The sequence below is a fragment of the Rissa tridactyla genome, chromosome 9, assembly GCF_028500815.1.
Source record: "Rissa tridactyla isolate bRisTri1 chromosome 9, bRisTri1.patW.cur.20221130, whole genome shotgun sequence".
Lineage (NCBI taxonomy): Eukaryota > Metazoa > Chordata > Aves > Charadriiformes > Laridae > Rissa > Rissa tridactyla.
Window position 1 is genome coordinate 1,956,451 of NC_071474.1, and position 22,980 is coordinate 1,979,430.

Genomic DNA, 22,980 nt, shown 5'->3' on the forward strand with positions numbered 1-22,980 from the left:
GCGAGAGGACAGATCACCGGGCAGCGCCGAGAGACAGCACTCACTGCCCCAGTCCCTTGTGCAGCTGCACAAACGATTCCCCGAGGAAATTCCCCTGTGCAGGTGGAAGGATGCTGCTACTGGAGATGTTCCTCTCCAGCAACGGGATAAAGACAGATGCCTAAAGCCCTTCTCCACCTTTTCTGCTCTCCCTAGCAGCATCCCTTCTGCCAGGATGCGCATCCAGCCTCCAGCAGGCGCAAACCGCCAGACGGGAGAGATTAAATGGCCCCATTTTGGCCAAAGCCAGCCAAGGCGGAGGAGATGGGGCAACCACACGTGTTCCCAGCAGGATCATCCCCTGGGAGGGATGGGGCACGCAACTGACCTGGCTGGAAGCCGGTCCAGGGATTCTCAGTAATATAAATCCACGGGGAAAAAAACCAAACCAAACCAAAAAAGGAAATCCATGCCTGCGAACAACAACGTTGTTTATCAAAGCATCAATTCCAGGCACTGGAAATGTCTGAACATGCTTCCGGGTCCTGCAGAGAGTAACCTGGGTGTTGTGAACACACTCTCAAGCTCCCTGGCTGCTCCTGTGAATGAAAGCAGTAGGGAAAAAGCTAAGCCAAGAGCCAGCTTTCTAGTAAACAAATTATAAAAGCTCGGCCCGTGTTCTGGCACCTTTGAGAGAAGAAGCTGTTGAGCCAGATGTGCGCCTCCAGGAAAACACCACCACGAGCCAGACCTGCTGCCCCTTCTCCCCGCCTGTAACACCTGGGAAATTCAAATAGGGAGGGGAGGGAGAGGGAGATGTGCCCTCAGCATCCTCCAGCACCTGCTAAAACAGCGCGTGCATTTTTGAAACAAGCCTGGCAATACGCAGAGGATTTCTGCTTAGCCCTCGGGATTTTATTGCCTGCACATCTCCCACCCTCCTGGGTCCACAGGCTCCTTCCCCAGCAAAGCCTGGCCACGGTGGGGAGAAGGGGAAAGCAAGAAAAGCTGCAATCCACACAGGTATTAGCCGCCAGCCTCCGTACAGCGAGCACGCTTAGCCATCCTCAGCCCCCACGCCATGCCCCTTCAGCAAACAGCACAAGTCTCCGTGCCTCGGTTTCCCCAGGAGCGATGATGCTATCACATCATCCAAAACTGGCAAACTCCACGTTCAGGGGCGCTTCGGGATCAACAAACAGTCCCAGATTTACCAGGTTACCGCCATAAAAAAATTACATCCCTTTATAGGTGACCCCGTTACTCTTTTTGTTGTATTAAGCCGTGCAAATCACAAAGCAGGAGAAGAAATCGGCATTGCTTAATGCCATTTTTGCCAGCATGAAGGTCTAAATATCAGTTTCTCCTCTTGTGTGAATATAAGTACTGTTAAATTAAATATAAATACCGTTGTGGGCTGTAAGCATCCCATCTTCTGCCCAGGCAGACAGCAGCCCCCCAGCTGCCTGCACCTGGACCCACAGAGCCCTACAGCCCCCCAAAGCACCGTACGCAGCAGCTTTCTGACAAACGATTTGCACAGATTAAAACCCCGAAGCTTCGCTGCAGAGGTATTTATCTGCACCATAAAAGCAGTAGCCAGGCTCAAGCTTGTTAATTAAAAAGACAAAAGCCCATATAACGTCTCTGTTAAATTGGATTATGGAACACTAAAAATAAATCCATGTTTACTGGTAACAAAAAGCCCCTTTTCCCCAGCGAGGACAGGGTTTCTCTCTGTTTTAACCGGCAGAGGGGGCCGGCAGGGCTGCGCTGCCACGGCCCCGGCAAAGCCCAGCTCTCCTTCCCCAGGCTCGACCCCAGGCTTTGCTGCAGCCGCAGAAGCATTAATGGGGGCAAAAATCCAGATTTGCCTCCCCCCCACCCCCACCCCCAAGCTCCTGTTGGCCCAAGGATCCGCGTTTCCAGACCTCGTTTCCTCCTCTGATGCAGCACCAGCTCTCAGAGCAGCATGGAAATTTTACACTGACACTTTTTGACTGATCTAGGTGCTTAATATCAGCCGGGTCCCAGGTCCGGGCTTCCCACAGCTGCTCTCCCGTTATCTCCTTGATAAATGCAGAGACATCACATTGTGCTCCGGTGTGGAACGGTAATGCTGAAGTGACAGCTTTTTTTGTAAGCCTCAGGTATTTATCTTTTTTTTTTTCTGGCCAGCTCTAGGTTAAAGGAGATGTCTCCCGCAGACTAAAAGTGGATAGAGAAAAATTCACAGAAAACCAAAAAAACCCATAGTACAGACCAAGGCAGTCTCCTGTGTCTGGAGTTTAAAGGTAGAAAAGCTCCAAGGACGTGAAAACTGGTTCATAGTACAGAGAAACAGAGAAAATTCTGCATTTTTTTCCCTGCAGAAAACCTCCCAGCGCTTTGAAGCGCAGTAGCTCTGAGAAGCAAGGAGAGCAGCTGTGCGATGAGCTTGCCCGTTCTCTGCCCAGCCTTGGCAAGCCGGTGTCCCCGCAGCGGGGGGCACGCGGGGGGGGTCCCTAGGGCGATGCCACGAGCGCACAGGCAGAGCGGATACCATCGGGACCGTGAGCCAAAACAAGCCATCCCAGAGCCAGGGCAGGCTGCCTGGGGCATGCAGTCCGCTCCTCCCGCTTGCCAGCTGCCACCCTGGCACACAGCTGGCAGGAGGGCACCCACTAATGCCACACAGACAAGGGATGGTGGCACCGCTCCTGGTGACAGAGGGGCTGCTCCTCTGCTGCGTCCCTTTGTGCTGGGTAACAAAGGGACAGGCAATATCTGCACGCGGTTCCCCGCGGCACGACTCAGGCTTCACCCAGCTGCTGTCCCTGTCCCCAACTCCCCAGGGCTGGAATGGAGGTCCAGGACCTCCGTGGGGATTGGCAATGGGCCCATCACCTCCATGAGCCACCCTGGAGGCCCAGGACCTCCACGGGGATTGGTAATGGGCCCATCACCTCCATGAGCCGCCCTGGAGGTCCGGGACCTCCGCGGGGATTAGCAATGGGTCCATCACCTCCGTGCGCCGTCCTGGAGGTCCGGGACCTCTGCGGGGATTGGCAATGGGTCCGTCACCTCCGTGCGCCGCCCTGGAGGCCCAGGACCTCCATGGGGATTGGCAATGGGTCCGTCACCTCCATGAGCCGCCCTGGAGGTCCGGGACCTCCGCGGGGATTAGCAATGGGTCCATCACCTCCGTGCGCCGTCCTGGAGGTCCGGGACCTCTGCGGGGATTGGCAATGGGTCCGTCACCTCCGTGCGCCGCCCTGGAGGTCCGGGACCTCCACGGGGATTGGCAATGGGTCCGTCACCTCCGTGAGCCGCCCTGGAGGTCCGGGACCTCCGCGGGGATTGGCAATGGGTCCGTCACCTCCATGGGCCGCCCTGGAGGTCCGGGACCTCCACGGGGATTGGCAATGGGTCCGTCACCTCCATGAGCCGCCCTGGAGGTCCGGGACCTCCGCGGGGATTGACAATGGGTCCGTCACCTCCATGGGCCGCCCTGGAGGTCCGGGACCTCCACGGGGATTGGCAATGGGTCCGTCACCTCCATGAGCCACCCTGGAGGTCCAGGACCTCCACAGGGATTGGCAATGGGTCCATCACCTCCATGGGCTGCCCCTGCTTTGGGTAGGTTTGTACAGGCAAGGGACATCAGTGTCCCATGGGGACACAGGGGGGGCTCAGTCCCCTGCCAGCCCCCCAGGATGCCCTGCTCACACCTCTGCTCTTCTGCACAGCCTTCCCTGGCCAGCAATAAGGCAGCCCTGCCCACAGTGGGGTGAAGGACCTGCCCCACGCTCAGCCCCGCTCTGCCCCACGCCACGGGCAGCTCCAGAGCTCACACGCAGCCACCCACGGCCCCCGCAGGCAGCGCTGGCACGAGCAGCAGCCTTGGACTTCAGCTTCCCACATGTAAACAGAGACTCCCCCTTCCTGCCCGCGGCTTCCTTCAGGTGCGCAGGCAGATAACATTGTCTGGCTGGGGAAAACAAGCCGTCTCCATCCCCAGTGGAAACAGAAATCCTCCTGTCGCAGTGCGAGCGATGCCACCCACCCTTCTCCTGCAACAGCTGGCCTAAGGGGCCCCTGCAGCACAGCCCCCCTCCCCACCCCAGCAAGATGCAGTATGGCCCCTCCTCACCCCCGGCCCCGTTTATACGACGCCAACTAAATGAGGCACAGCTGAGATAGACCCACCTAACGATGGGGCTTGGTTTTGGCCAGCCCAGGGCCAGCCCGAAGCCCAGGGGCTCTCCGAGTACCCTTGGTGCTGGCTGCTGCGGGTGAGCTGCAGCACAAACGCCCCGGTTTATTTCTTTTATTTAATAACTGCTTCCAAAAGGTGTCCCAGCCCTGGGATGGGGGAGGCGGGGGAGAGCAGCTCTCACGCTTCGGGGCTGCAAGTGTAATATCTTAAAAAAGCACCGTGTATTTTGTCCCTTTCCCTGGGCTCTCCATGCGTTTGGATAAAGCTAAAGCATTTGGGAGACTAAACGGACCGAAGCTGAAGACGACAATTTAGGGATTGGGGGGCGGATTTTGGGATTTAGGGACTGGGTAGGGTGGAGCGGGTGCTCCTGAGGCTGCACGGCCCCATCCCGGCCCTGGGGTCAGACACGGATGTCAGAGCCACGGCTTCCCTTTCACAGGAACAGAAATGCTTCATCGCTACCAATAAAAACCTGGAAATGCCACAAAATGCACCCTGGAGCATTGTAAAGTCCAGAAGAGACGAAGGCTCCTCCACGGGTGACTTTGTGCCGTTGCTGCTGATGGTGACAAGGCTGGATTTCAGCGTTGGCATCAAGGGATGCGCAGCCCTGGGGACAACACTGCTATTCGGGCTGCAAAATGTGAGACCTCAGATTCTCCCAATTAAGCACGTTACCTGCGAAAAAAAAATGTTACCACACCATTCCTGATTTTTCTGGGATTCTTGCACAGATTTTTCAAAAATGGACCCCAAATCCTGGCTTTCCAATAATTTCACATGTCCTTCTCTCTGTCCATACATCCCTTCGCAAGGCGCAGAGTATGAGGACAGCTTGTGGTGGGACGGCCGGTGCCGGCAGCGTGTCCAGAGAGGATGGAGCAGAAGCGTGGTCCGTGTTGGACCACAAACAGGGATGTAATCGCACGAGCTGCTTTCCTGCAGAATTGCACCGACCGAGCAGGATTGGATTTTGCTCATGATGATGGAGCTCAACCCGGGCTGGGTTATTGCTGACTCAAAATAACAGATTTTTGACATGGTCTCCTCTCCCCTTCAGCTGAATCCCAGAATGGCAGGGGTGGGAAGGGCCCTCTGGAGATCACCCAGTCCCACCCCCTGCCAGAGCAGGGTCACCCAGAGCAGGTGGCACAGGAACGCCTCCAGGCGGGGTTGGGATGTCTCCAGACCTCTCTGGGCAGCCTGTGCCAGGGCTCTGCCACCCTCTAAGTCTTCCCTCGCGTTGAGATGGAATTTCCCGCGTCCCAGTTTGTGCCCGTTACCCCTTGTCCTGTCGCTGGGCACCACTGAGAACACCCTGGCCCCATCCTCCTGACACCCCGCCTTTAGCTATTGATGAGCATTGGTGAGATCCCCTCTCAGCCTGCTCTTCTCCAGGCCCCAGGGCTCCCAGCCTTTCCTCAGCACAGAGACGCTCCAGTCCCTTGGTCATCTCCGTAGCCTCCGCTGGACTCTCTCCGGGCTCTGAAGCCTGGGCTGAACCCTTCTGTTGCTATGGCTCAGGGAGCAAACCATCTCCCGGAGCCCCAGCCCCAGCACACAAGCTCTGCTTCGCCCACTCCCCAGGGATATTTACGGCACAAAACCTTCGCGGTGCTGGGGAGAGGCTGCTTCCCAGTGGCCGAGGCTCCAGAATTTGGGATCCTGCCACAGCGTGGGGTGGGGGGACAGGCTCGGGGAGGAGGGGGGAACAAAACGCAGCCGTGCTCCATCTTTCCAACCTCGGGAGCCTTGCAGAAGCGGTTGCTCATCCCCTTGATTGCCACGTAAACGCGCGAGGAACCAGCCCTTCTGACGTGCAGGCAGAGGAACATACGGCCCAGCGTACGCAAATGCATTGTCCTTCGAAGCATAAAGAAGAGGGGGTTTCTGGTGAACGTTTCTGAGCAGAACAGCGGGCAGAAATGTAAAAAAAAAAAATAATTAAAAAAAATGGCAGCAAATCAAGTCCTGAGTAGATCTGCGGTATCTAGGTTACCTTAATTATGTTCGGCTAAATATGGATGCCAATTAATTAGAGGGCTGCTGATTTCCAAAGAAAATTAGTTTACTCTTAATGAGCTAATCAGTCCCTATTTGAAAAAAAAAAAAAAAGAAATTATTAGATTGCACGAAGGCGTGTGCAGCCACTTGACACGGAGTGCCAAGGTCTGCTCCGGCCAGGATTTATTGGGCGCGATATTGCCAGGATTTCCACCCGCGGCTGATGATCCCTTCGGAACAGGTTGCAAACGGCATCGCACTCCTTCTGCTCTTATCCCGCTGGGACGGGACTACATTTGCCAGGAAAAAAAAACAAAGGGTAATTTGCTGGCAATACCGGTTATTAGCTTGGGATTTAGGACCGCGAGCAAGTGGTGTGTGGATGGGCATCCTCGCAGCTCGGGCTCGGTGGCCTGGGGAGGGAGGCAGGGATGGAGGCTGGAGCGCTCCGAGTGCTCAGACAAAGCTCCTGGTTTTCCGAATATTAACAGGAGTCAAGCTGTGCGCTGCAATTAAGACACTGATTATCATTTCTTCCATCTGTAGCTGATTCTATTCCAGAAATTAAAGAGAAATTCGAAAGAGATGGGAACGTTACCCGGGGAAAGTGTCTAAGAGGAACGCCAGGGCGTGGGGAGACGGGGTGCGGAGGGGCTCGGAGGGGAGCACTCCTCCATCCCACCGCCCCAGCTCTGCCACCTTCCCCTCCCAGATGGAAATCCTGGATGGAAATCCGTGATGTTGCTGTCCGACAACCACCTTCTCCCCATGCACATCGTACGTCTTCATACACGGTGTGTCTTCAAGTGACATGGAGCAGGTGCATCCTTAAGGGGAGCGAGCGCAGCTCCTCCCATGTCAGAAATACTCCTGAGAATGAGCGACTCGGAGCCCTGTGTCCCCTCCTGTAGCCCAAGAGCCGTGGGATGACGGCAGGATGCCCAGGGATGGGACGTGGGTACCAGCCTGGAGCTGCCGGTCCACACGCTGGAGCACCAGCGGGAGAGCAGCGGCATCCCTGCAACCGTGGTACCCTGCGGCAGAGCCCTGCGCTCACGTTTGGGCAGCAAAGCAGAGCAAAGGTAATATTTATTTCATGTTCAAGGTCGCTGCTGCCCGGCTTTTCCTCCGAGAGACGCATCTCTGTGTTGCACGGCTGTTTGCACACCAAGCGTGGTCCCTCGGGGGCCGCTTCTGAAGCATCGGCTGAATTTCTCGGAATGTAAAATTGCACGAGCCAGAGATGTGCGGATTCACGTGGGTACTCAGGCAAAGAGCCGGGGAAAGCCTCAGCTGTGGAAGCAAAAGTACAGCGCGGTGGGGAGAAAGGACGCGGGCCGCAAACCGGCTTGAGAGCGCAGACACGAAGAGGACTGCCAGGGCGCAGCACACGGCTCCCGGGCACTGGCTGCTCGCAGGGGGCTATGGCTTGGTGATGGGGTCTTAAAAATAAACCTTACGTGAGGTGGCATCTGCTGGAGTGCACAGAGCAAAAGCCCCTTTGGTTCTGCAATGGGAAAACCGGGTGCGCAGCCGCGGCCTCCCCCTCAGGCTGTCCGGGGCGTGAAGATTGAGGGCTGAACATTATATGGACAAGCTCAAATAAAGGACAAGGACAGGTACCTGCTCGGCAGGACGAGGGGCTCCCCTGGGACTCCCCTGCTTCCCGGCAGCTGTGTCAGTGAAAATATGGGGGTCACAAACCCGAGCGGCCTCTGGCCCTGCGGAGGGGCAGGATGGAGCTGTGCCCAGCGCCCGCCCTGCCATCACGTGCTCGCCGAGAGATGCCAAAAACGCCGGCGCAAAGAGAAGCCTTTAACAAATGTTTCCTTTTCTTCCTGAAGAACAAACCCAATTCACTAAGGCGGCTGTAAATCCTCCCTTCCCCGCACAAGAAAACCCCAGTAAAGGACAGCAGAGGTTTCCACGCATCCCGCGGCAGGAGGGGATTCCCGGGATGGAGCGTACATCCACAGACCCGCGCTTAGGGACCGGCTCCAGATCGGAGTCACCTCCGCCGGGGCCAAACCTCTTACCTGCTCGAGGGGGATGACGAGGAAGGAGCCCCCGCCGGCGCTCTCCGTCACGATGGCGAGGAAGCGGGCGTTGACGGCGCAGAAGTGGTTGTCATGGACGTTCTTGGTGATGGGGATGCCATCGAAGCAGTGCTCCCGGCTCGCCACTTTCCCGTAGACGTTCCGAAACTTGGAGCTGCGGTACTGCGGGCGCCATGACATCTGCCAGGCAAACACAGAGGGGTTAGCCTTCCAAAAATACCCCGCCCGGCCTGTTTCCCAGTTGCTTCCCAGTTTCCAACCCGCGCTGCAATAGGGGTTGTGCCTGACGAGGCACAGCAGTATCGGCGCAGCCCAGGTCTGCAAATATAACACTTGAAAAAATGTACCCCGGTGCAAGGTACAACTCACACAAGGCATTAAAAGGCTCTCGACTGTTGCAAAATTTAAGCTGATCTCCTTTTCAGCACGAACTGCTTATCTAGAACACACAGCGCTACTACTTCATGCGCAGATGACAAACCAATTAAGGCTTTTAATGCGATGACTTGGAAACGGATTGGCCTGGGCCACATGAAAGCACGCATCAGGGCAGAATAAGAGCACTTAGGCAGGGAGTGAGCATCGGGGAGCCGGTACACCCTGTGTTCAGCTCTCTCAGCTTCTTTCGCATGGATCTCCCCGCGTGGGGTAACCCGCAGCGTCGCGGGAGCACGTGCTGCAGGGCCGGCTGCCATTGCTCCCAACAGCGAGCGAGGTGCTCCCAGGGATCCCACCAGCTGATCCCGGCGGACCAGGGATCCCAAGGACCCACCAGCTCGTCCTGCTTCCCCATAGCAAGTCCGAGCGCCGCAGCTGCATGCGCAGAGGTGAGCACCCTTCTGCTTGTCCTCGCTACTTTGCTTTTTCTAAGTGGGGGGAAAAAAAAAAAAAAAGAAAAAGACTGTTTTTTTTCATTTCGGTCTTCTTTTGAACAATCCTTATGGTAGCGCAAGTGTTCATGATAAAATCTATAAAGATTTAAGGCACACTGAGTGTGCAGAACAGCATAAGCGTTTAAGCCACCTTAGAGGAAGATAAGTACTCCACTCTATCCAAACACATGGTAATTGCCTGAGGACTTGTCGCCGCTCACGTCTCCGTAACCAGCATCTATTGACAAAAGTCTGTAAGTGCGTACTTAAACCCTGGGTCATCTGCTGAGAGCATCTCTCAGCGTGGGGCAACACCAGAGAAACGCGCCGGTGGCTGCTCCGACCCTACACAACTCCGGCTGAGTCCATGCTTCACCCCAAACTCAACGCCCACGCACAGTGTTGGGAGCACGGCGTGTTTGAGCAGCAGCTCCTGAATCCGAAAGGGGAATATCGGACTTTCAGACTGGAACTTCAGCTTTAAGACTGGAAACAGTAGGTAGTGTTCCCATCTCTTACGAGCGAGCCCGACGGCAGGATTAACTCCTGGCTGTGGGGCAAAAGGCAGCGAGGAGCAGCAGAAGGTGACAGCCTGCACTGTGCCTTGTAGGGCTGATGTCCAGGGACACGTCACAGTGACCTCGTGTGAGCAGAGCCCCGCTGAAGCCGATATTCGTCCCAGCATCTGATGCCTTGCCCCCAGGAAACCTGCCCGTAGGCAAAGTCCTGAGCGAGGGGTCGGCCTCTTCTCCCAAGGAACAGGCGATGGGACAAGAGGAAACGGCCTCAAGTTGCGCAAGGGAAGGGTTAGATTGGATATTAGGAAAGCTTTCTTCACTGAAAAGGTTATCAAACATTGGCCTGGCCCAGGCTGCCCAGGGCAGTGGTGGAGTCGCCATCCCTGGAGGAATTTAAAAGCCGGGCAGACGTGGTGCTGAGGGACATGGTGGTGGGCTTGGCAGCACTGGGTTGATGGTTGGACTCAATGATCTGAAAGGTCCCTTCCAACCCAGGCAGTTCTATGATTCCACGATCCCGCTGGGCTGCCTTGACCCCGTTAATCACACCAAAATCCCCGCTCTATTTTCATAGAATCATAGAATCACAGAATGGTTCAGGTTGGAGGGACCTTAAAGATCATCTAGTTCCAACCCAGGGCAGGGACACCTCCCACTGGGGATTTTCCATCCCCCCAGCCGCACACACTGCCAGCATCCTTCCAAGGACGCCCGGCAGCACCAGGGCTGCATGTTTGACGTGGAGGCGATGCTGTCGGCAGTCCCCAGGCTGCAAAGAAGGAAAAAAGGACACAGATTCTGGAGGATTTAACCCAAAACGAGAGCAGAGAAGCATTTTTGGCTGGAAAGGCTTCTGCTCTGAAAAAATGCAGACTCACATCCAACAACGCGCTGTGAATCTTTGCCAAACCTACCCAAGCGGTCGGAGTCAGGCAGGGCAAGGAAAAACATCCCGACCGCAGCTTGAGGAGTGGCTTTCAAGAGTTTCACTAAGTCTTACATTTTCCTTTGTCTCAACAGATGAGTTCTCATATTGAAATTAATTTCTTTACAATATTAAGAAAAGCACAAAAATGCATTTCCATATTTTTTTAAGCTCTTGATTTGCTCCACAATCCTGGCACTTTGACTGTGCCCCTCTGCTCCGGACCTATTGAAAAACAAAGCCCCAGATTCTACAGAAAGAGCCTTTTGCTGAATCCTTCTCCCACTAAACTTTTCAGGTGCCTCGTAGCATACCCCCATGCAGGAGAAAACCCACGGACTCCCCTGCGGAAACCCCTCCTGCCACGCAGGGGGTAGCAGAAAAGGGGGCTCCCAATATTTGCTCCGTCCAGAAATTCAACTTGAACAAATTGCTGCCAAAGAAATCGCCAGCACAAACGAGCTCCGCTCCAAGCATCCCGGAGATGTGTTTTTACCCTTAACGCGGGTCCTCGTGGGTGTGCTATGGATGCTCCCTACCTGCCGCGGTCCCCAGAACCTCAGCGCTTTTACATCTCTCTTTTTCCCCAGCTCTCCCTGTTTTATTCTTTCACCAAAAACCGGGCAAGCCCCCATGCAGCCCCCCGCCACGCCGGGAGGAAGCAATAAGCTCAAGTGCCTGTTTCGCTGGAGAAATCCAGAGTTTCTTTCCTTTAACCTCAGCCCGTATTTCCTGTAAGCAGCGTCCCATCACCCTGGGGATGCAGACAGCCCCGAAACGCCGGCAAAATCCCTGGCAAGGGGCTTGGGGCTGCCCAGAGCTGACATTGTGTGGTGGGTGGCTCCCAGCCAGGTCCTTTCCTGCAGATTTCTGGTTTTGTCAGCCGGTGGAGGCTTTCCCGCACCAAAAATAGCTTCCGTGACCCATGGGAGAGCTGGGAGCGCTCACGGGGGTCCCAGCCCCGCCGGCTGCAGGGAGCATCAGCCTTCGGATGGAGAGGGTGCTGAGGTGCGGCAGGAGCGGGGAAAAGCAGCTGACGGGACACTTACACATCAACGTTGGTTTTGGTTTGAAAAAGAAAAAGTTCAGCATCCTTTGCCCCTTCGCCTGGCTCCGAAGCCGGCTGCTCCTGCTGGCAGTTTGTCCCGTCGCCGGAGCAAAGCGCCCAAGAAGTGGGCGGGCAGGCAAAGTCCACCGTCAAAACATCATCATCTGCGTGTCTGGTTCTTCAGCAGATGGCTTTGGCAGAGGCCGCGCTCTCCCGCTGGAAAGCATCCCAGGGAAAGCGGGGTCTTGCTCCGCCGTGCTGTTCACACCTCCGGGTTTGGCACGTGGAGGTGCTGCCGGCTCCGGCGGGATCTGCACACCCTGGGCTGCCACACTTCACCCAAACCCCTTTCCCCGTGGAGCCTGCTGGGCTGCAGGAGGCATCGCCTGCAAATAAAAGCCTAGAAATATTTTCCGGCCAAGAAAATATCACTGGTTTCCCATTGCGTTATCCCATTGGGGTGTTTTTGTGACCGATGTTTCCGTTCCCCGGATTCATGAAAACTTTGAGTTTCCAGGCAGATGCCAGCTTTATTTTTCCATTTAGTTTTATCATTTGCTCCTCCATTCATTTTTCCCCACTACATATACTTAAACCTTCTCTTTGAAGCTAGTGTTATCTCATGGGGCTTCCAAGCATCCAGGGGATGGAGGAAGGGGCAGGAGCCCTTTGGTTTCCGCTGGCAGCCCATGGTGGCCATAGCACTGAGCCCATGGCAGGGACACCAGGGACACCTGGGTCCAATGTGGAAAGATTTCCCTGGCACCCAGCTGCTCCCGAAGGATGTGAAGGAGAAGAGCGCAAGCCCACATGCAAGGTCACCAAGCCACCTTAAGGATGCCAAGAAGAAGAAAGTCAATGAAAAACCAACGTGCAAAGGGTCGACGGGTTGCACGTGGGAAGTCTTCCCAGCAAAATCCACGGTTTCACAAGAAACACCACTTCTATGATGGGAAACAGTTGAAAACAAATCAAAATTTCTAGCCAGGAGGATGAAAATCTCTTATCCCACAGGCTCCGCAACCCAGGACAGAGGTATAGTTTCAAATGGGAAATAGTTTTGTTATTTACTTATTTCTTTTCCCCCCGTGTGCTGCTTTGCAGAGTCCTTCGCTCCCCGGGGTTTCCGGGCTCGGAGGGGGCACGCTGGAGTTCGGCGCTGGACAAACATCCTTTTTCCTGGCTGAGCCAGCGAAGGCTTTTGAAGAGGAGGAGGGGATGGAGAGGAGGGGGGGATGCAGAGACGCTTCGGATGCCGGCAGGACGCGGCTCAGCATTCCCCTCCGGCACCGAGGAATTTGCAGGTGGTGCGGACATTTCCCAGCCGGGGAGGAAAAAAGCCCCTTCCCCAAAGGAGGTCGACTCGGGCGAGACAAAGCAGGAGAGGAAAGGCTGGAAAAAGCCACCCAGCCGCAGTCCCACGCCGGCCCCTCTGCTTCCTCCCGGGGGGGACGGCGACAGCGGCCGGGGGCTTCGCGCGGGTATTTGCGTGCGGAGACCGCAGTGCCCCACGTCCCATGGGGTGTGGGGAGAGGTGGCCATGACCTGGTCACAGTCACATCCTTGTGGCAAGGCCTCCATGTGCCAGGGGACAGGGACCTCCCCCAAAACTCAGAGAGAAACATTCCATTTGCTGTCTTCCCCTTGAATTTAAAGCCTTGCTCCGTCTGCGTTTCAGCAACTGTGGAAATGAACAGCCCCAAACTCTTGGGGGTTTTGTTCCAAATTTCTTTTCTTTTTTCTCCTCCCTTAACATGCTATTTGCAGGGTTTTGACTTAAATTTTGCAAAATTGTGTCTGTTCAGAACCTATCGTTTTCATTGCAAATTATTTTCCCCCTACGAATACCCTTCTCTCTGCTCTCGAAGAGAAAAATGGAAAAAAAAAAAAACCAAACACAAACTCGGGGTGAATTCAGGGATGCTCGTGAGCCCCCAGCCATCACCCCGCAGCCGACGGGTGCGCTGCTGCCCACCGCTCTCCGGGAAGACGGACGATGCTGGAAGACCAAAAAAATCCTGGGAATTTTTCATGCCCTGAGCACTTGCATGAAGCCACAGGTGTCTCTGCAGCCTCTGTCGACCCCAGCTCGGACCGAACTCCCGGCAGGGAGGGACCAGCTCCTGTCACCATACGATGCGCCACATCCAGCAATTCTGGAAGTTATTACCCAGAGCGTTTGCAAGGCTATAATACATAATTTTTATGAAACTCACTTTTTGGGTAATTCTCTACATTCTGCTGACACTAATGGGCATTTTTATTTTTCCGTCACCTCACTCTCAATGGCTTAGATGCATTAAAAAAAAAATATTATTGATTTACTGGAGTCATTTCCATCCATCTCCAGCATCGCACTAATGTGCCAGCGTTTCCACGGTTCATTCTAGTTCTGCATTATTGTTGGACTCTGGTTTTAAATTTCATTACAAAACTCCTCCCTCGTTTTAAGTTGAGCAGAACTTACATGAAAAAGGAGAATGCTATAAAGCACTTTGAAGTGAGGCGATAAAACAAATCACATCCCAAATCACCACATTCAGCATCAGCATTAACTTCATGAGACAAACAGCGGCAGAGAAATTCTCTGCTCCGCCCCAGCGTTTTTGGGCTCATTGCAATTTTTTACTTATTTAAGTGCTTGAGGGGAAGAGCGTGTCCCAAAATCCCAAGCTGGAAGGTGGAAATCTCTTTGCCAACAATAGTTTTAGCAGGATATGGGTGTGCTGGGAAGCCTGGAGCAGGGATACAGGCCAGTGCAGAGCATCTCTTTCCCCTTCCTCTCCTTCCCCTGCACCCCCCAGCAGCCCCAGGGCGGGGGGGGACGGCAGCGCTGCCATCCCGCTCCTGCTCTCCAAACAAAAGAACAAAGCAGCTCATTGAGGTTTCATAATCGGAGCAAGGATATCTGCCACCGCCGGGCGTCTGCGCCGAGCCGGGCACCCCAGCTGGGAGGGCGGAATATCCCTCCTTTAGCAAAAAATATTTCATTGGAGGAGAAATGCAGAGGAGAGCCGGACTGTTTCTGTGGGTCATCGCGTCGGTTTTGGTGCTGTTCCTCAAAACCAGAGGAAAACACGCAGATCCAGAGGTGGGGAAAGACCCCAGGGACAATATTCTAGGCAAGGAGCCCGGCGTTTGCAGCTCTGGGGGAACCTGCCGCGCTGCCTGGCACCTTTGCAGAGTTGCGTTAATATCTTACCCTGACCTTGCTCCACTGCAAAAGCAGATACGGGGAGAAGATGGACAGGAGCACGCAACGTAGGTCGGTTAGCAAGAGCTTTTCCATCTACCATAGGGCTGGATTAAGGCGATGATGCGGAGGAGCGGCTGCAGCCCTGTACCAGGGAAGGGACGGGCAACTTTTCCTCTCCGAGAGCGCGGGCTGGACCGTGCGTGGAGGTTGCAGAGAGCTGACTTCCCTCTTTTTCCCCATCTATCCCAGGAGCTGGAATATCGCACCTGCGTACCATGCCAGCAAGTCATGGAGCAGGGCAGGGAGCTCCGCGGGACGAGGAATGGGCTGCGGAGGGGACAGACCTGCCCCGGGCACTCTGCGAGCTCCTGCTTCTTGCAGGGTGGGGAAATAAGCTTTTAAGTGAGTGTCTCAGGCTTCTCATTAAAAAAAAAAATAACAAAAACACCCAAAACCCAATATTTTTTTTTTTGCAGGCTTTTCTCTGGGATGGAGGGCTGGTACCCACCCTGCCGCCCCCATCAGCCAGGCAGAGCGGATGCCGTGGGGCAGCGGGACCTGACCCCCGTGTCCCAGCAGCACGCACAAAACCCCCCGAGGAGCAGCTCTGCCCGCGTCCCCTGAGAACGGCACTGCCCTTCGCCTGGAGAAAAAAAGAAAGGGAGCCAAAAAGAAAGAACCCAGCCCCTCTTTGGAAGCTTTTCTGATCTGCTGGCAGCTCCAGCCTTTGCCTACCAGCAGCAGCAGGACACAGCTCTTGTCTCAACGTGTTTATTTTTAAATGCATCTTTTCAAGCATCGGGAGCCTTGGCAACAGCAGCCGGGAGGGAGAGCTTGCGCAAAGAGCCCCCGACGCCGCAATAGGCAGTTACAGTGGACTGTAATCCCTAAAAAATCTGTATATCCTATATATAGCGCCGATTAATCTGCCTCAATCATGAAAGCTTTCAGAGAAATTAATTTCTGCCTTCACCTGCAGACGAAGCAGGCGTTTGGGGGGGGTTGGCAAGCCCTTTCTGCTTCACGCTGGGGAGTGACAAGGGGGCTGGGGCACCTACAGCGGCTCTTTGGGTAACCGCGATGGCACGTAGCATCCCCCACGGCCGTAGGGAGGTTTTTAATAGGAGACCAGTGCTCTTTCACCCTGACTGTCCGACTTATTGTTCTGCCCACCGTTACGTATCAGGGCTACGGTTGACTAGCAAGAAAAAAAATATTTGCATGAAAAAGTGCGTTGGGAAAAGGAAATCCAAGACTTGTTTTTTGCCTAGAAAAAATGGGGCTTTCAGGAGAGGTTTTGTGGCATTACAGGACGGAGTGCCTTTCCAAAATCACACTTTTTTCTCACCTCCTCCTGGGTCAGGCAGGGGTTCTGGAGAGCATTCCCCATCTGGGGCTTTCCAGTTAAAGTCAAGGCGCAGTTTTGCATGAAGGAAACCAAAGACAACTGCAACCTGCCCCCTCATTGCCCCTGTACCCCCCCTGCACGGGGTTATTTTCCCTCCCTGCTCTCCAGAGCCAACACGTGCATCCCTGGGAGCCGCTGGGCCGGAGTTATTTTCCATCAGAAAGGTCAGCGGTGCGCGAGTTTGACATTTCGAGTATTGATCAGCCATTAAGGCAACAAAGCGGAACTGTGCAAAACCAAGAGCTGCTTTTTGGCAGGTCTTAACCGAGGAGATGGCTGCGTTGGTAGGAAGCACAGGGCTGGCCGTCCTGCCCCCCCCAGCCCTGCCCGGGGACACTCCTCACAGCTCCCGTGTGCAGAGAGCGGGGAAGAAAACAAAATAGCTCACCAGGGCTTATTTTAGAGGGAAAAACCCACTACCAGACTCGCTGCCATGCCACGCTCCTGAGTGCCCTGCCTTCCAGGACAGAGTCATCGTCCCCAAAGTCCCCGCGAGGAGGGCATGACCCTGCTCCGGTCCCGATGCTCCTCCACAGCCGGTGAGAATCGGCGCTGGGAGATTTAGGAGCCTCACGGCTGAGGCGGGGGGGTTAAAATCCTTCCCAAAGGGGCCATTTTGGCCGTGGACTTGAGGGGGACCCCAGGAACCACAACGGGGACCTGCGCCTGCGGGGCGCTGGGATGAGCTCAGACCCTAAACCACCACCGGCAAACGGCAAAGCGCCCATCCCTGCAATCGCTCCGGGGTGGGGAAGCCCCCGCAAAGCCACCTCCCCCCCGACCCCAACCCCAACCCCAACCCCATCCCCGCTCGCTGTGCTTGAGCAAAGCCGCTATTTCTTTCACCCGGAGGAGGGGAAAATGCAGAAGCGGGCTGCGGCAGGACGGTGTCACCCCGAGACGTGTCCTGCCCCGGCTCCTCCGGCCACAGAGCTCGGGGTCTGCTCAGTGCATGCCCGGTGCGTTGAGCAAAGCATTTATGTAGGATTTATGCTGCTGGAATCCACTCCCTAAAGAAAAGCTTGAAATTAAACAGCTATATTTTGATAAGATACCCAGCATTGCCAAAATTAGTCATCAAATGCTTATTGTTCCATGCACATTAGATTAGAGCTAAACAAATGCTGATTTTAATCTCTCTGCTACTCTAATGCTCTGATGCTTCTCAATTCAACCTTGAAAACGGCTTTTGTTCACATTAATGGCTTTCATGCTAACGAGGCTGGGTAAGATTTAACATTTAGGCACATCCCGTTCTTCATTTTCATAACAATTCCGCCACAGCGAGCAACACATGTTCGCAGTGTGCAGGCGCAATTCGGGCACCGAACGCATCTGCGAGGCCAGCGTCAGCATCGCCGCAGGATCGATGCTTCGGCCAGGGCACCCGGCTGCATTTCCAGCCCCGACTTGACATTGAAAGCAGACGGGCTAAGAAACGCCGAGGCTCCGGTGTAAAATAAGTGGTTTCTCTTCTGTGCCAAGGGACCTACCGAGCACAGCCGGCCAGTTGGGCTCTTGGCTTGCTTGGGCTCAGCTGCTGTTTCTACGCATCTCTCTGTCCCAGCCTTATTAAAATGCCCTGCGCGGGACACTCACCAGGCTGCCGTGCTTGCTTCCCAGCACGCTAGACTTGTGGAGGTCTCTCATTGACTCGACAAAAGCTCTGTGCAGAGAGGGAAAGCAAAAACATTCAATTCACCATCCCGGGAGGCTGAGATAAAACACACAAACCCTTCCTGCCTCTCTGCCCCACGGCGCTGAGCAACGCGTGGCAGGATCCGACCCCCACGGGGCTGCTCCCGGGCAAGTTTGGCACCAGCTGGAGCATCGCCGGTGGCAGGGCACGAGGCTGAGCCCCACAAGACACCAGCCATCACGCCAACCCCCATGTCCTCCTCCCCGGTGACTGCCAGCCCCGTTTAGGATAATTACGCAGTGCCGCCTACTTTCTTCTAGAGAACAAAGTCATCCCAACACAAACAGCGTTTGCTCCTGAGACCGTTCGCAAATGGAGGCATTTACGTACACAGCACATTACCTGACTCATGCGCAGCCCGGTAACGTGCTCATTAACCTGTCCAGAGACCCCGGGATCAGCAGCAGGGTGTAAAGCAACATCTATTCATACACCCAGGTAAAGTTTGCCGGCGAGTCAGCTGCTCAGAGCCCCCAAAGCACCAGCACGGGCACGACTGCCCCTCGCGGGCCGTCGCCGGGGCAGGATCAGCCCCAAACCCTGCATGGGAACGATGTGACACGGCAGCGGGGCCACAGCGGCTGCGACAGGCGAGGGGCTGGTCCATGCAACCTCCCCAGGGCAGCCCCTTCCTTGGGGAAACAGAGAAGGTGGGACACAGATCAGATTTTTTTCTGGAAGGACATGGACCTGTTGGAAGGGGTCCAGCAGAGGGCCATGAAGATGATCCGAGGGCTGGAGCCCCTCTGCTGTGAGGACAGGCTGAGAGAGCTGGGGGGGTTCAGCCTGGAGAAGAGAAGGCTCCGGGGAGACCTTCCAGCCCCTTCCAGTCCCTAAAGGGGACTTCCAGGAAGGATGGGGAGGGACTCTGGAGCAGGGAGCGTAATGATAGGATGGGGGGTAACGGCTTCAAACTGGAAGAGGGGAGACTGAGATGAGATCTGAGGAAGAAATTCTTGGCTGTGAGGGTGGTGAGCCCCTGGCCCAGGTTGCCCAGAGAAGCTGTGGCTGCCCCATCCCTGGAGGGTTCAAGGCCAGGTTGGACGGGGCTTGGAGCAACCTGGGCTGGTGGGAGGTGTCCCTGCCCAGGGCAGGGGGTGGCACCGGGGGGCTTTAAGGTTCCTTCAACCCAAACCACTCTGTGATTCTATGATTTTCAGCGCAACGGGCTTTTGCAAGCACCAGAAATGGGGGGGGTTGCACTCAGCCGTGGGGAAAAGCCATTTTGTGCTCTGCCATGGAGCAAATTTGTTAAATGGTGCAATTTCAAAGGCTTCAATTTTAGAATTGTGCTTCTCTGCAAGAAGCGCTTGCTTGACTTTGGAAAAGAGGGGGGCTGCGTGGCATCCAGCACAGGCTGATGGAGGCAACTTGTGGATGCGTTCCCAGCCTGCGTCCCCCTGAGGAGCAGCCCCAGGCGTTGGGGACGGCAGCCAGAGCCCCGCACACCCGGACCAGGGTGACGACACACACGGCACAGCAGCCATGACCACCAGAGCCCCAAAACCAACCCTGCTGGCCTGAGAAAGTTACAGGAGGGGGTTTGATAGTTGTATGAGGTCGGTTCGGGATTATATATTGACCACTAAAAAGCAGATTATGGGTATTTATGAGACAGGCAAAACTGCACATCCCATTACAGAATAATTATGTCGATAATGAAGGATAAAGCTTCCCGTTAGGCCTCCACGCAGCTATTAAGGTTTGGACGGCTGGGTAGCTTTGAATCCAAGAAAACATCAGCAGTGCTGCGGGACCTCATCCATCTCATGCTGCTGTGGGAGCGCGGTGGCTCCAGGACGGGGGGGGATGACAGTCACAGCTCTACCCCCACCTCAGCACTGGCCCGGCCCAGCCCTTGCCCCCAGGGGGGACTCACCCAGACCCCTACAAGCTCCCCCCCGCAGCTGCCAGCGGGCAGAAATGCTGCCTGGAAACGCTCCGTTGCTGGCACCAGGGACACAGTCCCAAATGCCATCAGCATCTCGAAGGTGCTTTTTTCTTTTAGACCAAGTTTTTCCCTGCATGTTGTGACCCCTCATCAAAAAATGGATTATACATGTTCCAAAGTGGTTACAAATATTCAAGAACAGAGAAAAGAGCATCTCCTTGGGAAGATGCTCTTGTTTCCTGGTCCTGATGTGGGTTTGATCCTCACGAAAAGCTGATAAGCAGTTGCATAATTTTTGCTGTCTTGTCACAAGGCGGAGCCCCGGGATGCTGCGCCGGGCAGAGCCCAGCAGCCCGCAGAGCTGTGGGCACGCCGCTGCTCGCCCCGCGCCAGCCGATGCCGCGCGAGGCTGCGTCCCTCCCCGCGACGCGCACCCACGGCAGGGAGAAGTGCCGCCGGCCTCCTCTCCTCCCGGCAGAGCGGGGAACCAGCCGTGTTGATCCTCCTGCCCCCGTCCCGCCCCACCAGCTCCGTTTTCACTGTCTCCTGCCGGGATGCGATGCTGGAGCATCTGTCCCACGGCTCGTGCATGTTCGTACCACTGACGAGAGACCCCATCCCCCCCAGCCCAACCAGCCCTTGACACATACCTAGGCCATGGAGCAGGGGAGAGCCCTTCAGCCTGCTCTTCACAACACTTCGGATACTATCTCCTACAGCAACCAGCAAAACGCCTTGTTTTCTCCTTATTTATGCATCTGGCTAATGGCACAGCAGCTGGAGCGGCAGAGGGAAGCTGAGCGAATGGCTTCAGCTCTGCACCCAGCCGCAGGAAACACCTTTGGGCTCTAATAAACACCGGAATAAATGCAAAGAGAACATTCCTATAAAACAGGCTGTCATGTTCCCATCCCCTCTGTCCTGCTGGACTTCGCCCTGCCCGGCACAGCCGGGGAGCAGTGGTGGGGACGAGCTCGTGGGGAACACGGCAAAGCTAAAAACTCTGCTGGGGGGCAAGCGGAGGCAGCTGGGGAGGGGTGCAGGACATAGCTCGGGTCTCACCCCATGCAGCACCCCATGGCAGCTCCCCACCAGCAGCAGCAGCCCAGGACACAGGCTGCTCGGCGGCGGGGGATGCTGTCAGCCCATGGGAAGGCATAGCGCTGGCACATGGGACAACCACAGCTCAGCAGAGCCCCCGGACCAAACATCGCATTAAGGGTGCGTTAAAAAATCAGACACAGGGTTTGATGCTGAATTCGCTGTGTCCTTACTCGTGGGGGCTTGCTTTTGCCTGTTTGCTATAGCGAATGGCGAGATGATGGCTTTAATTGCCTTGCAGTGCAGGAGCACCCGCCCTGACGTGGCCTGGCTGCCTCCTTCATGGGTGACCTGGTACCATCCGCTCGTGCTGTGCCCCAGGAAGGTGCCCCCCACCAACACATCCACACCCCAAACCTCTCCCCCCAGCAGGGATGGCACCGGAGGGGGACAGACCCTGCTGACACCGAGTCCAACAGCGAGATACAAGGGCTGCATTACATGAGGAAGAAGTTCTTTACATGAAGGGTGGTGAGACACTGGCCCAGGTTGTCCAGGCAGGTGGTGGGGGCCCCATCCCTGGAGACACTCAAGGCCAGGCTGGATGAGGCTCTGAGTGACCTGATCTAGTTGAAGATGTCCCTGGTCACTGCAGGGGGGTTGGAGTAGATGACCTTTAAAGGTCCCTTCCAACCCAACACATTCTACGATTCTATGATTCTGCAGGGGCAGCGGCTGCACTCAAGTGATGCATTTGGGCTGCCCTGATCCAAGGAGCCGCAGCAGGGCTGCTGTGAAGCTCCGTGGGGTGGTGTCCCCCCGCGAGGAGGTGACACTCAGGCGGGCGGGCAGGAGCCTGGGCATCCCCCAGGCTCGCTCTGCCCCATGTGCCCGCAGCCCACAGCCCTGCCAGAGCCGCCCAGGCATGAGGGTCAGGGACAGCAGCGCTTTGGGATGCTCCAGAAGGCAGTTTCCAAGGTTGTGCTGCAAATCCAGATGTCCCTGCAGTGGCTGTGTCCTACAGGAGCGATGCTATGATTCAATGTATGATGCTGTGATGATATTAGTACTGGGGCAATGTCCTGGCGGAGGAGAGACCAGGGACACCAGGCAGTTGTACAGCCCAGGGCAAAGCTCCCAAGGGGCTGAGACCCCCAATGGCAGCACTGCTCTGATTTGGTCCCCCCCAAGTGGGGCTGAGCTGCCAAGAGCCAGAGCAGATCTCTGCTTCTGCACCCGTTGGGGCGGTGGGCGCACCCCAGATCCCCGGTGGGGACCCTGGAGCCGGGGGGGCACCCTGAGGTGGGCTTTGGGAAAGCCACTTGTCCTTAGTGCACAGAGAAGGAGAGGCAAAGAGAGCTCCACGTTTATCCAACTTGTAAAGAGCAGTAGATTGATTTTACAAATATTAAGGGTTAATCCGATTAACATGGTCTAAACAAAGGACAAAAGACAGATGAACATTTCTGAAGCAATATCTGCCAGCTGAGTTTTTTCCAGCCTGGAAGGAAGTGACAGGGATTTCCCTGGAGTTCAACTTTTCAATGATTTCTTCTTTCTAGAGACCCCTGACTGCCTGGGAAGAGCCTCTCCTCTTCCCAAGCCGCTGGGAAAAAAGCACCAAGCGAGGCCAGATGTCTCCTGGCCACGGGGCCAGGCTGTCACCACGAGTCCCCGTCCCTCCTTGACCACGGTGCTGCTTCCCAGCCATCCCGGGCACTTCACACGGTCCCACAGATGTCACGGACCGCCCAGGAATGATGCAATAAGCATCCCTGGCACCAGCATTCGCAGTACTGGGCAAGGCTCCCATTTTGGACCATTTTCCCCCCAGGAAACCTTCCGGGGGAGACAAACCAACCCTCTCCTGGGCCCACGTGCTGAGAAGAAACACAAGTCTCACGCTCATCAATAAATTCTGTAAACAAGCACAATTTTCCTCCCACTCTGTTTCCCAACTCCTTCCCACCCCATGAAGCTGGCGGAAACAACCCGATGAAGCACAAAGCCTTTCTGGCCCCCGGAGCTGCCCTCGGTCACTGGCCACAGGATTCAACCCTCCTCCAGCTTCTTGGAATAATGTTTCCTTGAGGATAAAACCCTGGCATGCTTTTTCTCAACTCGGGAGGTTTTTAGGAAAC

The 22,980-nt window shown here is 55.6% G+C and overlaps 1 protein-coding gene across 7 annotated transcripts in view; it reads right to left on the reverse strand.

The window, feature by feature from the left end:
* CORO2B (coronin 2B) overlaps window positions 1–22,980 on the reverse strand; it is a 47,473-nt gene that overhangs the window by 15,534 nt on the left and 8,959 nt on the right. For 4 of the 7 annotated variants that reach the window (XM_054215408.1, XM_054215402.1, XM_054215405.1 and 1 more), the window contains 2 exons: window positions 17,808–17,874; window positions 8,221–8,421 (listed from right to left, as the gene is read on the reverse strand). In XM_054215408.1, coding sequence (XP_054071383.1) covers window positions 8,221–8,421; window positions 17,808–17,858 — 252 coding nt within the window. In that variant the 5' untranslated portion in view covers window positions 17,859–17,874. Of the gene's footprint in view, window positions 1–8,220; window positions 8,422–17,807; window positions 17,875–20,448; window positions 20,573–22,980 lie in introns of those variants that run through there. The other 3 variants (XM_054215404.1, XM_054215407.1, XM_054215406.1) reach the window with 3 other exon arrangements.